The sequence below is a fragment of the Piliocolobus tephrosceles genome, chromosome 10 (genome assembly GCF_002776525.5).
Source record: "Piliocolobus tephrosceles isolate RC106 chromosome 10, ASM277652v3, whole genome shotgun sequence".
Lineage (NCBI taxonomy): Eukaryota > Metazoa > Chordata > Mammalia > Primates > Cercopithecidae > Piliocolobus > Piliocolobus tephrosceles.
Window position 1 is genome coordinate 50,121,385 of NC_045443.1, and position 14,886 is coordinate 50,136,270.

The 14,886-nt window shown below is 44.2% G+C and overlaps 1 protein-coding gene across 4 annotated transcripts in view; it reads left to right on the forward strand.

Moving 5' to 3' along the window:
* Positions 1 to 951: 951 nt before the first annotated feature.
* Positions 952 to 14,886, forward strand: part of EIF4B (eukaryotic translation initiation factor 4B) — a 37,600-nt gene continuing 23,665 nt past the window's right edge. For all 4 annotated transcript variants that reach the window (XM_023211022.1, XM_023211023.1, XM_023211024.1 and 1 more), the window contains exons 1-3: positions 952 to 1,290; positions 11,673 to 11,810; positions 13,991 to 14,199. In XM_023211022.1, coding sequence (XP_023066790.1) covers positions 1,278 to 1,290; positions 11,673 to 11,810; positions 13,991 to 14,199 — 360 coding nt within the window. In that variant the 5' untranslated portion in view covers positions 952 to 1,277. The remainder of the gene's footprint in view (positions 1,291 to 11,672; positions 11,811 to 13,990; positions 14,200 to 14,886) is intronic.

The window sequence follows — 14,886 nt, forward strand, 5'->3', positions numbered from 1 at the left end:
ACCTAGTCAGTAAATCGGAGCATTAAATGAGGTAAAAGCCCATGGGAATTAAGTGTTCAGCATTTGTTACCTTCCTATTCCGTCTGAACATGCCTCATTAAAGCCATTCTTACACAAGACGCTCGATTTGTTTTGCCTTTACAAAAAGTAATTTGAAAACAAACTCCGGCCGGGAGCAGTGACTCACGCCTGTAATCCCGGCACTGTGGGAGGCCACGGAGGGAGGAATGTTTGAGCCCAGGAGTTCGAGACCAGTTTGGGCGACATAGAGAGATACAGCGCCCCCTCCACGCCCGCCACTCTATCTCCACACAAAAACTGTTTTTTAATTAGCTGGTCCTGGAGGTGCTCGCCTGTGGTCCCAGCTGCTCGGGAGGCTGAAGTGGAAGGACCGCTTGAGCCCCGGAGGTTGAGGCTGCAGTGAACCGAGATCGCGCCACTGCACTCTAGCTTGGGCGACAGGGCGAGACCCCGTCTCAAAAAATAAAAATAAATAAAAATAAACTCAGTAATTTCTGATGCGGCTTTTAAAAACTAGGCCGGTCGCGGTGGCTCACGCCTGTAATCCCAGCATTTTGGGAGGCCGAGGCGGTGGACAGCCTGAGGTCAGGAGTTCAAGACCAGCACGGCCAATATGGTGAAATACCGTTTCTACTAAAAATACAAAAAACTAGCAGCGAATAGTGGCGGGCGCCTGTAATCCCAGCTACTCCGGAGGCTGAGGCAAGAGAATCGCTTGAACCTGAGAGGCGGGAGTTGCAGTGAGCCGAGGTCGCGCGCGCCATTGCACTCCAGCCTGGGCAACAAGAGCGAACCTCCGTCTCAAAAAAAAAAAAAAAAGTACTTTAAACTCAGACTCTTCCCTTTCCAGAACACCCATTTCGCCACACCCATCACCGGCTCTGTGCAGAGTAAGCGGAACCAGCAGCGAAGCCCCACCCTTCCCGTCACTCTTCCGGCAGGAAGTCTATGCATCACGAGGCCGGCCAGGGCTCAACCCCAGCCCCGCGCTCGCGTGTAGCCCTACGTAAAGCGTGAGGGGTTTCGCGACAACCCAGGCCCCACCCCTTTGGCCACATGTCGCGCATGTCTTCCCGTCGAAAGCCGTGCCACCTCGCCGCGCAGCTTTACGAACCTAGAGCAGCGCCGCCCCGCCTCCTGTCTCCGTCCTCACCTCCCCGCCCCCTCCCAGCTTCGCGTCTCCTAGCCCGACGCGCCTGCTATAATCACGTGATTGCCTCATCCGGGTCCTTTGCGTTCTCTTTCCCTCTCCCAACATGGCGGCCTCAGGTGAGCGAGCCCCCGAGCGCGGCCAAGGACTGGGCTCGGAAACCCCCCTCCGAGCGTGATCCACTGATTTCCTGAAGTCGGGGAACTGCTGGCACCGGTTCCTTTCTGAATTGAGGGCTGCGGCAGGCTGGCGGCGTAGCCATGTTAGGTTACTACCTCGGGATGTTTGGGGGGGAGGGGAAGGTGTCCTTCCCCTCCCCCTCACACTCTTTTCACCCTTTCTGCGCGAGATTGGAATAGGCAGTAATGGTGGACTCTGGCTTGAATTGGAGAAGGAGGCGCAGAAAGGTGTGCGGGTGGTGCGAGGCCTTTTACTAGACGTGAAGCACCGTGCCCACGTGAAGGCGTGGAGGAAGGAAGGAGGCGGTTGCTGCGCGGACGAGTGCACATTAGGCTACGTCTCCAAGGCGCGAGGCTGTAGCGGAACGGAGTCGGGGGCAGGGGAATAAGTGTGGGGGGAGCAGTTGGAACGCGAGCGCGAGTCGGTGGAGGGGCGGGGGAAGGCAGTGGTGCGCGTGCGCGGTGGGAGACACGAGGGTAGTGGAGACGGGCGCGCCTTCAATCCTTGCGCTAGAACCCAGATGGGAAGCTTTTAGCGCGCCTGTGTTGCGCTCTTTTTATGTCCTTTTAGGTTGTCTCTTCCCTTTCTAGAGTGTGGCCCTGTGCCTGTATTCTTCCAAGGGTATGTGTGTTAGGCTTGGAGGTTGGTGCTGTTGGGGGGTGGGGAACCCAGTGTGGTGCACCCACGTGTTGGAGAAGCACGGGTGTGCACCTAGATTTCCTTCTAGGCTTTTTTCTCATACTCAGTTGGAGGCATTTTTACTCAGCGCAACTATATGCAAGGATCAGGTTTCTCTTCTGGCCTTCCATGTTGGTTGAATTTGGATAGCTCCAATGGTAGATTTCCGTTTTTTTTTTTTTTTTTTAAGGTAACTGTACAACTACCAGCAGGTACTTTAAGATAGTGCTTAGTAGTGGCTGGAGTTGCTTACTTTATGTATTACTAGTGACTGGAGTTGCTTACTTCTTTAGACAACCTTGGAAGTTACCTTGCAAGTCTACTTACATATCTATTGGGCCTGTAAGAGCAGTGATGACCCAACATCTTGTAGCATTGATTTCAGTTTGGGTAATATAGTTTGTTTTCTCTGGCATGACCTTGCATTCTTCAAAACATTATTTAGACTTCTATCTCTGGGTGCTCATTTCTTACCCAGTAAATCATCATCTCTGTTACAAAGAAGCTAAGGGTTATGGTTGGCTTTGGAAAATGTTGAGAAATTTGAGGTGCATTTGAAGATCTTTCGTTGGTGTAACACTTGACAGTTGACCAAGCACTTTTGTGCATTGTCGTCTCCTTCGATCCTGAGGTACTGCAGAGAGCTGGTGGTATTTCTCAGCTGAGGAATATTATTTAAGGCCACACTGCTCTCAGCTGGCAGAGCAAGCTCATAATCTTTGAGACTCCTCAGCAACTTAAAAGTATCAAGGTGTCATCATCAGTTTAGGACGCTGCCCGAAAGCATCTGAAGTTTACAAAAATGTTCAAATTTTTTTCTCCAGTGGGCTAGTACAAGTCCTAAATATATTTTAAACTAATCATTACTTAAAGTACTTACTTCATCTGGATTTGCCACCTTCACAGTTTAGTATAGTAATTTAGTGAAGAAAATTTGTGTTTTCTTAACTTTTGTGTATTTTTTAGAGGCGGAAGACATGACAGCAATTCATGTCCTTGGTTTTACCAAGTTGAGGGAAATCCAGAGTGATTAAAGGGATTTACTCAGTGACGTCCCATTTTCTTGTTCTTCCATATTTACTCCACCCCCTTGAAAACTCTCATCTCTTTTAATTCACTTCAGTAAATCTTTTTAGCTGGTGCTGGTGTCCGAGCACAAGTCACGTCTTTCAGTCTGCCCTTGAGGAATCTGGGGTTTATCGGATTGTTTCCCCGCTCCTCTTTTCCAGTCAGGTTGGCTTTGTGAAGGAACCAGTATTCCCTGATGAGGGAAATGGATGTTATGTATTCTGTGTGAAAATACATAAAACAACTTCATATGCCTCTTTTACTGTTAAATGAGACCAAAAAATTCTTTGCAGCAATACCAGTTTCCAGTGTGATCCATTATTGACCTTCAAGAACTAAGGTAGGTCTCAGAACTAACTATAGAATGAGGATAGTTTGAATTCCTAGAAACTTGATACATTGAGCCAGTACACTTAATTTCTTGCTTTGCTTAGAAAGAATTCTTCAAGGCCGGGCGCGGTGGCTCACGCCTGTAATCCCAGCACGTTGGGAAGCTGAGGCGGGCGGATCACTAGGTCAGGAGTTGGAGACCAACCTGACAAACATGGTGAAACTGTCTCTACTAAAAATACAAAAATTAGCTGGGTGTGGTGGCGCGTGCCTGTAATCCCAGCTACTCAGGAAGCTGAGACAGGAGAATCACTTCAACCTGGGAGGTGGAGGTTGCAGTGAATCGAGATTGTGCCACTGCACTCCAGCCTGGGCAAAAGAGCAAGACTCCATCTCAAAAAAAAAAAAAAAAAATCTTAAAAATACGCAGTTTTTCATTTCTCTTAAATTTTCATTGTGACTACTTTAGTAGACTTGTTACAAGCCAGTTACCTCTTGAATCTCAGTTTCTTTATCTGGAAAGTGGTCATTATTTGTCTGCTCTCCCCTTACCTAGAGGGAATCAAATGTGTTTGATACAGTTTAACATTTAAAATGCTTTCAAATTGGGCAGGGTGCAGTAGCTCATGCCTGTAATCCCAGCACTTTGTGAAGCCGAGGTGGGCAAAACACCTGAGAACAGGAGTTCGAGACCAGCCTGGCCAACATGGTGAAACCCAGTCTCCACTAAAAATACAAAAAGTAGTGGGGTGTTGGGCTGGGCACGGTGGCTCACGCCTATAATCCAGGAGGCAGAGATTGCAGTAAATTGAGATTGCACTACTGCCCTCCAGCCTGGGTGACAGAGCAAGACTCCATCTCAAAAAAAAAAAAAAAAAAAAAAAACTTTAAAATTGGAAATAACATACATAAGCTCATGCACAGGCCTTTCATTTCCATAATGCTTCAAAATGCCATCCTGTGTGACATCTCATTTGATTATTTTTATAGAGAGAAGATGCTCTGCAGTGGTTGTTTTCATACACTGCTTACTCTCACAGTGAAATGGTTTTAAGGGTTGCCATTATATATTGCTTACAGATTACCTAGTTTCAAATTCCATCCTCTATCATGTATATATTATTCTGGGAGTAAGATACCCAGAAGGCTAAAACTAAAACTCTTTGAAAGTTTAAATACCAATACAGAATACTGTCAGTTAACATAAAGCAGTGTTTCTAAGTAAAGTCATTGAAAAAAGAGGTATGTTTCATCTCAAAACATTCTGGAATTCTCTTTTCATAATGGTAGAGGAAATAACTGACGAATACAGTATTTCAAGTGCATATTTGTAATTAGATTTGTCTTATGTACATTTATGAACCAGTTTCTTAAATTTGTGATAGATACTGCTATGGTCCCAATGGTAGGAAAGTACTCAAATCAAGAAGTTTAATTTGAATTTGTGTAGCTCCTGTCTCCCATTTTGTGTAATGGTTAGTATGGCATGCATTGGGCACTTACTTTGATTATGTAAATGATCAAATTGAATATCCCTGAAGGGATAAGGAAAAGGTAGTATGGCATCTTTCTTCTTGTGTCAAAATGAAGTAATTGGGCACAGAGAGGTCATGAAACTGAACCTGTGCGGGAGTCAAGATGGTGGAGCTTATGAGTTCTGACTTAGTCTTTATCTCTACTATGCTAAACTTACCCAATCCCCAACTGAATCAAAGGGTGGTTTGCATTGGGATCTTTTCGACTTTACAGTGGGTTTATCTGGATAGTAAATGCTTTTTTTACTTGAGATGGGTTTATCCTGATAGTCTTATCATAAGTCGGGGAGCATCTATATAGTGCAGTAAAGGTGAAGGTGAAATATTATGATATTGCATTGCATGAAATGTCTTTTCATGGCTGGGCTCTAAACACCAATGTAATTAGTCTAATTTTAGGCACTCTATTTGGGTAGATTGATTGTGTTTATACAATGTTGTTGATTTAGGGAAACATTTGTTAATCATTAATTCATTATTTAAAGTAGCTTTTTTTGTTTTGTTGTTTTTGTTTTTGTTTTGAGACAGAGTCTCACTCTGTGGCTCAGGCTGGAGTGCAGTGGCATTGGTCTCGGCTCACTGCAATCTCCACCTCCTGGGCTCAAGCAGTTTTTGTAGAGATGAAGTTTCACTGTGTTAGCCAGGCTGGTCTCGAGCTCCTGACCTCAGGTGATCCTCCCACCTTGGCCTCCCAAAGTGCTGGGATTACAGGCGTGAGCCACCACGCATGGCCTAAAGTAGCCTTTAATTATGGAGAATTTGGCAGAACTCACTTTTAATAACAGCTTTATTCAATGTAATTTGTATACCATAAAATTTACCCTTTTAAAGTATACAGTTTGGACCATGTGCAGTAGCTTACACCTGTAATCCCAGCACTTTGGGGTGCCAAGGCAGGAGGATCACTTAGGCCCAGGAATTCAAGACCAGCCTAAGTAACATGGTGAGACCACATCTCTACAAAAATTTTTTTTAAATTAGCCAGGGGTGGTGGCATGTACCTGTGGTCCTAGCTACTTGAGAGGCTATGGTGGGAGGATTGCTTAAGCCCTGGAGGTCAAGGCTGTAGTGAGCCATGATCTCACTACTGTACTCCAGCCTGGGTGACACAGCAAGGCCCTATACAATTTGGTGGGGTTTAGTATATTCAAAGATGTACAACCATCATTATTATTTAATTTCAGAACCTTTTTATCACCCCCAAAGAAAAGTCCTTTGTATAGGACTAACATTTCCTTTTCATTTATCTTTTTATTCATTGAAGTGAATCATCACTTAGAACATGGTTCTCAACTAAGGGACAGTCTTTTCATCCCAAACCCCCATCCCACCATAGAGCATTTGGCAGTGTCCAGAGACGCTTTTGGTTGTCACAGTGGAATGGGGTTCAGGGGTTGCTATTGGCATCTAATGAGCAGAGTCAGAGATACTGCTAAAGATCCCCCCATGACAAGAAATTACCTAAGCTAAAGTATCAGTAGTGCTGAAATAGAGAAACTCTGAGTTAAGAAGTAGGTTGTATTTATTTTAGTGTCTATTACAACAAATTCTGTTTATTAAGAAAACCATGAATGTGTTGTCTCTTGTTTAAGGGCTTCTGGACTTAGCAATATTTCCGTTTTTAAGATCTTGTATTAAACCTGTATGGATATATAAAGAGCTGGTGGTGTCTTTTCCCCACTGTAGACCATGTATAAATAATTGGGACATGTTTTGTTTTGCGAGCTGATTGATTTGTTACCTTTTTAACCAGTTCACATAAGATTTAGAGAAAATTAAAGAATTGGACCAGTTCATTGTTGAACTGCAAAGGATTGATAAACCTGGAGCATTAAACAGTGCTTTACCTATAAAGCAGAGGGAACACTGTTGAAATCTAAACATGTAATGGGCCTGGGTATTGGGGAAGCAAAGGGCATGGAGGATTTAGATAACATCTTTTCTCAGTTATTGGAATGAAATGGAGTGGAACAAACACGGGCACCTACTTTAGGCTTATTGATTTTGCTTTTCAAGGGCTACTTCCTTTAAACCTGCTGCTTATGTTGTGACTGAGTCAGTGCTGCTCCTGCAGTTAAATAAGTTAAAGATCTTGTACGGAATTTTATTTTTTATTTTATTTTATTTTTTTTTTTTGAGACGGAGTCTCGCTCTGTTCCCCAGGCTGGAGTGCAGTGGCCGGATCTCAGCTCACTGCAAGCTCCGCCTCCCAGGTTTACGCCATTCTCCTGCCTCAGCCTCCCGAGTAGCTGGGACTACAGGCGCCCACCACCTCGCCCGGCTAGTTTTTTGTATTTTTTAGTAGAGACGGGGTTTCACAGTGTTAGCCAGGATGGTCTCGATCTCCTGACCTCGTGATCCGCCCGTCTCGGCCTCCCAAAGTGCTGGGATTACAGGCTTGAGCCACCGCGCCCGGCCTGTACGGAATTTTAGCCTGTTTTTTTTAAGACTCATCTAATAGCTGGGGCGCAGTGGCTCACACCTGTAATCCCAGCACTTTGGGAGATGGAGGTGGGCGGATCACCTGGGGTCAGGAGGTGGAGACCAGCCTGACCAACATGGAGAAACCCTGTCTCTATTAAAAATACAAAATTAGATGTGGTGGCGCGTGCCTGTAATCCCAGCTACTCGGGAGGCTGAGGCAGGAGAATCGCTTGACCCTGGGAGGTGGAGGTTTTGGTGAGCCAAGATTGCACCATTGCACTCCAGCCTAGGCAACAAGAGCAACACTGTGTCTCAAAAAAACCAAAAAAAGACTCGTGCAACAGTAATTTCTTAACCAGAGGGCCTGGGAGTGGGTGGCAATCAGAGGAGGGGGAGACTTGTGATTTGAAAAGACATTCTAAGATTTTAAAAGGGCTTTTAATATTTTTTAGTCATGATATTTAATTTGTTTGGAAATTTCAAATAACATTAAAGAAGAAACTTGTTTGTCAAAGGAGTCAAGGGGTAAGAGTTGAGAAACTGATCTACAAAGTTGATTTAAGCCAAATCGGACTAAAGGGCAGATTAATTCCACATTCTGCTGTTTTGGTAGAAGATACGTATATAGAACAAAGAGGAAAGGGATACCTTATTCAGATTGTTATGTTCTTATGTTGAACTTGACCTCATTGTACTGACCACCAGTTCTATTTTTATCCTCCCAGTGGAAGGATAGGTTAATAATTAGATATTAGCTGATGATACTAGATTAAGCCCCATGAGGGTAAGGATATCTAGCTAGCATCATGTTAATCCCAGACTCTATTTTTGAATTAAATGATATGAAAAAGTCTAAAATAAGCCCATGCACTATAAGTGGTTTACCTCATGTCTTATTCGTGTTAGCTTATTAAAATCTCCCAGAGATCTTTGCATATGAGGCTGGGCGCACAGTGGCTCATTCCTGTAATCCCAGCATTTTGAAAGGTCGAGGTGGGTGGATCCTTTGAGGTCAGGAGTTCGAGACCAGCCTGGCTAACATGGTGAAACCCTGTCTCTGCTAAAAATAACAAAAATTAGCCAGGCTTGGTGGTACGTGCCTGTAATCCCAGCTACTCGGGAGACTGAGGCAGGAGAATCACTTGAACCTGGGAAACAGAGGTTGCAGTGAGTCAAGATGGTGCCACTGCACTCCAACCTGGGCAACAGAGGGAGAATCCCTCTCAAAAAAATAAAAAAACCTTTGCATATGAGCTGCACCAATAAAAGTGCTATGAGACCACACATCTGCATAACTGTATTCTTTGAAAGCTATGGAATAAGGCCAAGTGCAATGGCTCACATCTAATCCCAGCACTTGGGAAGGCTGAGACGGGTGGACCAGTTGAGGCCAGGAGTTGAAGACCAATCTGGGCAGCATAGCAAGACACCCGCCTCTACAAAAAATTTTAAAATTAACTGGGCGTGGTGGTGCATGCCTATAGTCCCAGCTACTCAAGAGGCTACAGTGGGAGGACTGCTTGAGCCCAAAAGGTCAAAGCCGCAGTGAGCCATGATTGCACCACTGCAAAAAAGAAGAAAAGAGAGCAGGCCAGGCACGTTGGCTCACATCTATAATCCCAGCACTTTGGGAGGCCGATCACAAGGTCAGGAGATCGAGGCCATCATGGCTAATACTGTGAAACCCTGTTTCTACTGAAACTAAAAAAAAAAAAAATTAGCCTGGTGTGGTGGCACGCGCCTGTAGTCCCAGCTACTTGGGAGGCTGAGGCAGGAGAAATCACTTGAACACGGGAGGTGGAGGTTGCAGTGAGCTGAGATCACACTACTGTACTCCAGCCTGTATGACAAAGCGAGACTCCATCTCAAAAAAAAAAAAAAATGTAGGGTGGATTCAAAATGTGATCTGGTTGATCATAAACGATAGTTTCGGAGCTGGATTAATGTTAAGTCACTTGAGAGATATGGAAAATACCATGTTCGTGGTCAACTTTGATTATTTTAGCCGGGTTCATCTGGTTTGCATGTTGAGACCGTAATACTTCAGGTTCTGATTGTGTCCAGAAGGCTGTGTGTTAACATTCATAGCAAACTGGTTACCTTTATTTCCTGAAAGTTGAATTTTGGAAGAAAGGCAGATACCAACTGAGAAAGCAACCTTCAGTTAAACAAAGGGGTACATCAAGTTTGATATTCTTGGATTAAAAATCAGATGACAATTGGAACATGGAGGAGAAATTCATGATTATGAAAACCATGAAGCCGATCTTTTTTACAACAAAGCTGCTTGCTCTTTTCTTAATCATGTAGTGTCTGCTATCAGGCCAGTTCTGGAACTTTACTGAGTCCCTTCTGCTCTTCTGAATTAGTTCTTTTTTTTTTCTTTTGAGACGGAGTCTTGCTCTGTCGCCCGAGCTGGAGTGCAGTGGCCAGATCTCAGCTCACTGCAAGCTCCGCCTCCCGGGTTTACGCTATTCTCCTGCCTCAGCCTCCGGAGTAGCTGGGACTACAGGCGCCCGCCACCTCGCCCGGCTAGTTTTTTGTATTTTTAGTAGAGACGGGGTTTCACCGTGTTAGCCAGGATGGTCTCGATCTCCTGACCTCGTGATCCGCCCGTCTCGGCCTCCCAAAGTGCTGGGATTACAGGCTTGAGCCACCGCGCCCGGCTGAATTAGTTCTTGATTGGTGGTGACTTCTTAGAAGTTCTGAGGACCAAAAAGAAAGAGCAGTGTCAGTTCACTAAGCTGAACCATTTGGAGATTACTAAGTATTCCTTAATGGTGGGAAACACTTAAATGTGTTGGTTATTAGGGTTTTCTTGTGTTTTCCTTTTAGCATTACATCCTCATATGCAGTGTTGTTATAGTAGAGAAGGACATTTTTTCTAGAGGGCAGAGAGATCTAGGGAATATGACTTTTACCATTTGAACACTACAAATAGCAGTACGTTTTACCATGGTTTTGATAATCTGACATAGAATAAGCTGCTGAGAGGCAAGGATGCCTTGGTGTATAGAAAGAACCTTGGACTTCGTATGAAAAAAACTTGGGTTTTATCTTCAGCCTAGCCATCTAATGTCTCTGTAACTTTACAGACATCTAGTGTTTCACTTAACCTCTCTGAGACTTAGTTTCCTTTTCTGTAAATTGATAGTTGTGGCCAGGCACCATGACTCGTACCTGTAATCCCAGCATTTTGGGAGGCTGAGGCAGGAGGATCACTTGAGCCTAGGATCCTCCAGGATACTTGAGACCAGCCTAGACAACATAGGGAATAAAAAAAAAAATTAAAAATCAACTGGACATGGTGGTATGCCTCTGTGGTCCCAGCTTTTGAGGAAGCTGAGGTGGGAGGATCACATGAGCCTGGAAGGGTTGAGGCTGCAGATAGTCGTGGCCACACCACTGCACTACAGCCTGGACAACAGAACAAGACCCTGTCTCAAAAAAGAAAAATAAAAATGGGGCCGGGTGTGGTGGTTCACACCTGTAATCCCAGCACTTTGGGAGGCTGAGGCAGGTAGATCACCTGAGGTTAGGAGTTTGAGACCAGCCTGGCCAACGTGGTGAAACCCCATCTCTACTGAAAACACAAAAAAGTTAGCTGGGCGTGGTGGCGGATGCCTGTAATCCCAGCTACTCAGGAGGCTGAGGCAGGAGAATTGCTTCAACCCAGGAGGCAGAGGTTGCAGTGAGCTGAGATGGCACCATTGCACTCCAGCCTGGGCTACAAGAGCAAGACTCTGTCTCAAAAAAAAGAAAAAGGATAGTTGTGATTCCTTCCTCATGGTTTGTTTACAAGTGTCAAACAATCTTCAGAAGTGCCATACAGAATATGTTATGTGAGATACAAATTTTTATTCATCTTTTTTATCCAAGGAGCAGTGAAAGTAGTAACTGAATAGAAGTACTTATAAAATTAAAGATTTCAAATGATAAGTGAATATAGTAGAAAATAAAAGGTTGCCCCCATACTCCAAACATACTCTCCAGGGGGTATCTCAAACACCCAGACCCTTTTCCATACATAAACATGTGTTTACACATAATAGATATTCTGCAACTTTTAAATTTCTTATTTTTCGGTTCTTCTTTCTGTGCCATTGTATTGTGCTTTCTCCTTATTTATGTCTGTATAGTACCCCTTCATGGAAATGCCATAATTTAACCATCTGAGGAGTGTCCATGTTACTTTCTTTGAAAATAATGTTTTACAATATTGCATTGTACAGCTCTGTAAATATCTGAGTACTGATGAATAATCTTTCTCTTGCCTTTTAAAACAGCAAAAAAGAAGAATAAGAAGGGGAAGACTATCTCCCTAACAGACTTTCTGGCTGAGGATGGGGGTACTGGTGGAGGAAGCACCTATGTTTCCAAACCAGTCAGCTGGGCTGATGAAACGGATGACCTGGAAGGAGATGGTAATTTTTCTTTTGTCATCATGTTTGGAATGTTTATTATTTTCTAGAGAAAACCTATTACATAATAATTCACATCATTTGTAATCTGAAAAGAACTTACTCATTTTTTAGCACCTGAAATCTTACATATTTTATAGAATCTAAGGTTTATTCTGAGGTTTGGGCTATCAGACTTTGCAGTGAAGACTGAAGTGGTCATTTAAGAGAGCTTTGCTAGTTCTTGTTCTTGCATTAACAGACTTCTTAAGTTACTATTCTTTTGGGCCTCATTTTCTTCATTTTAAAAGTAAGCAGTTCTATGGGGTCCTCATAAAGTGATGTTTCAGGCTGCTCGCGATGGCTCACACCTGTAATCCCAGCACTTTGCGAGGCCGAGGTGGACAGACCACGTGAGATCAGAAGTTCAAGACCAACCTGGCCAACATGGTGAAAACCTGTCTCTACTAAAAATACAAAAATCAGCTGGGCGTGGTGGCATGTGCCTGTAATTTCAGCTACTCGGGAGGCTGGGGCAGGGAAATTGCTTGCACCCGGAAGGCGGAGGTTGCAGTGAGCCGAGATCATGCCACTGTACTCCAGCGTGGGTGACAAAGCGAGACTCCATCTCAAAAAAATTAAAAACAAAAAGTGATGTTTCAGTGTAATCTGTTAGCTATGTTTACTCAGAGCCAAGGAATAATTAGTTCTAGGAGTTAGTAGTATAAAATCAGTGTCCTTGGATAAACGAAAATGGTCTGAGGAAAAGGAATGAGAACACTAATTATGGTGGGAAAATAAAGAAGAGTCATTGAGTGTCATTTGGACAAGTTCTGTACCTTCAGGGAGTCACCAGAAATAATCAGGAGCTATTTTTTATAATTACCAGGTATGACATAAATCTCATTACCATTGTTTTTTTCCTGAAAATCTTTTATTGCACGCTGAAAGAATAATTTTTCTTGTGACCTGTTCTCATAATTCCTAAAAACAGAGGAGTTTTTTTTTTTTTTTTTTTTGATACAGAGTCTCACTCTTATCTCCCAGGCTGGAGTGTAGTGGTGCGCTTTCGGCTCAACACAACCTCTGCTCCTGGGGTTCAAGCGATTCTCCTACCTCAGCCACCTGGGTAGCTGGGATTACAGGTGCCTGCCACCACGCCAACTAATTTTTGTATTTTTAGTAGAGTTGGGGTTTTACCATTTTGGCCAGGCTGGTCTTGAACTCCTGACCTCATGATCCACCTGCCTCAGCCTTCCAAAGTGCTGGGATTACAGGCATGAGCCACTGCACCCAGCCAAAATAGGAAATTTTATATAGGTCGTACTTCCCATAAGTGTTGTTGTCTGAAGTACAAATTCATGGACAGTGCTGTAGGGAAAGGTTGTTGTTGTTGTTGTATTTTTTGTTTGTTTTCAGATGGAGTCTCTGTCGCCCACGCTGTAGTGCAGTGGCGCAGTCTCTTGGCTCACCGCAACCTCCGCCTCCCGGTTCAAGCGATTCTCCTGTCTCAGCCTCCCAAGTAGCTGGGATTACCGGCATGCACCACCACGCCTGGCTAATTTTTGTATTTTTAGTAGAGACAGGGTTTCACCATATTGGTCAGGCTGGTCTCAAACTCCTGACGTCAGATCCACCCACCTTGGCCTCCCAAAGTGCTGGGATTACAGGCATGAGCCACCGAGCTGGACCTGTTGTTTTTAAGGGCAGATAGACCATGCAGAAAAATACTCACTTCAGCCTCGCCACTAGGAATACGAGAGTTGTCAGTAGTCGTTAAATACACCTGGAGTTCTTAAGAGGGACCCAGGTTTGAATCCTAGCTTTACCATCTGTGACCTTGGGCAAATTACTGTGTGAAATCTGAGTTTGCTTTTCTGTAGAATGGGGGACAACCTCACAGGACTGTTAAAAAGATAAGATGGGATATAATTAAAATAAAGTAGCAGACACACAGTAATATTCCATGAACAGTTGTATTTATGGAATAGTATTTCTTTGCTGCATAAGGATTGAGGTGTCATAATTAATCTCAGAAGCGTCTTCTTTTTGTAAAGTGCCCTTACTACTGAACCCCCACTTTTTTTTTTGTCTGTTTCCTTGTATAGCATGTTTAATATTTGGCAGTTAACATGGGTCCTCTTGTTCTATGACAGTAGTGAGAGACGTTTCTTCTAATTCTTGTATTCATTCCTGTATCCTAGTTTCAACAACGTGGCACAGTAATGATGACGACATGTACAGGGCGCCTCCAATTGACCGTTCCATCCTTCCCACTGCTCCACGGGCTGCTCGGGAACCCAATATCGACCGGAGCCGTCTTCCCAAATCGCCACCCTACACTGCTTTTCTAGGGAACCTACCCTATGATGTGACAGAAGAGTCAATTAAGGAATTCTTTAGAGGATTAAATGTAAGTGTAAAAGTTGTAATAATTAACTAGATATTGAGGATAGTGTCTAAAAAAGACTAATTGTGGAATGGGCAGTTGCTCTTAAACAACTAGAAATACAATTTAAGGCTGGGCCTGGTGGCTCACACCTGTAATCCCTGCATTTTGGGAGTCAGAGGCAGGTGGATCATTTGAGGTCAGGAGTTCGAGTCCAGCCTGGCTAATGTTGTATTCTTCTACTAAGAATACAGAAATTGGCTGGGCGCGGTGGCTCAAGCCTGTAATCCCAGCACTTTGGGAGGCCGAGACGGGCAGATCTCGAGACCATCCTGGCTAACACAGTGAAACCCCGTCTCTACTAAAAAATACAAAAAACTAGCCGGGCGAGGTGGTGGGCGCCTGTAGTCCCAGCTACTCGGGCGGGTGAACCCTGGAGGCGGAGCTTGCAGTGAGCTGAGATCCGGCCACCGCACTCCAGCCTTGGGGGCAGAGTGAAACTCCATCTCAAAAAAAAAAAAAAAAAAAAGAATACAGAAATTAGCTGGGCGTGGTGGCACACGTCTGTAATCCCAGCTACTCGGGAGGCTGAGGTAGGAAAATTGCTTGAACCTGAGAGGGAGAGGTTGCAGTGAGCTGACATTGCGCCACTGTACTCCAGCCTGGGTGACAGAATAAGACTCTGTCTCAAAAAAAAAAAAAAAAAAAAGA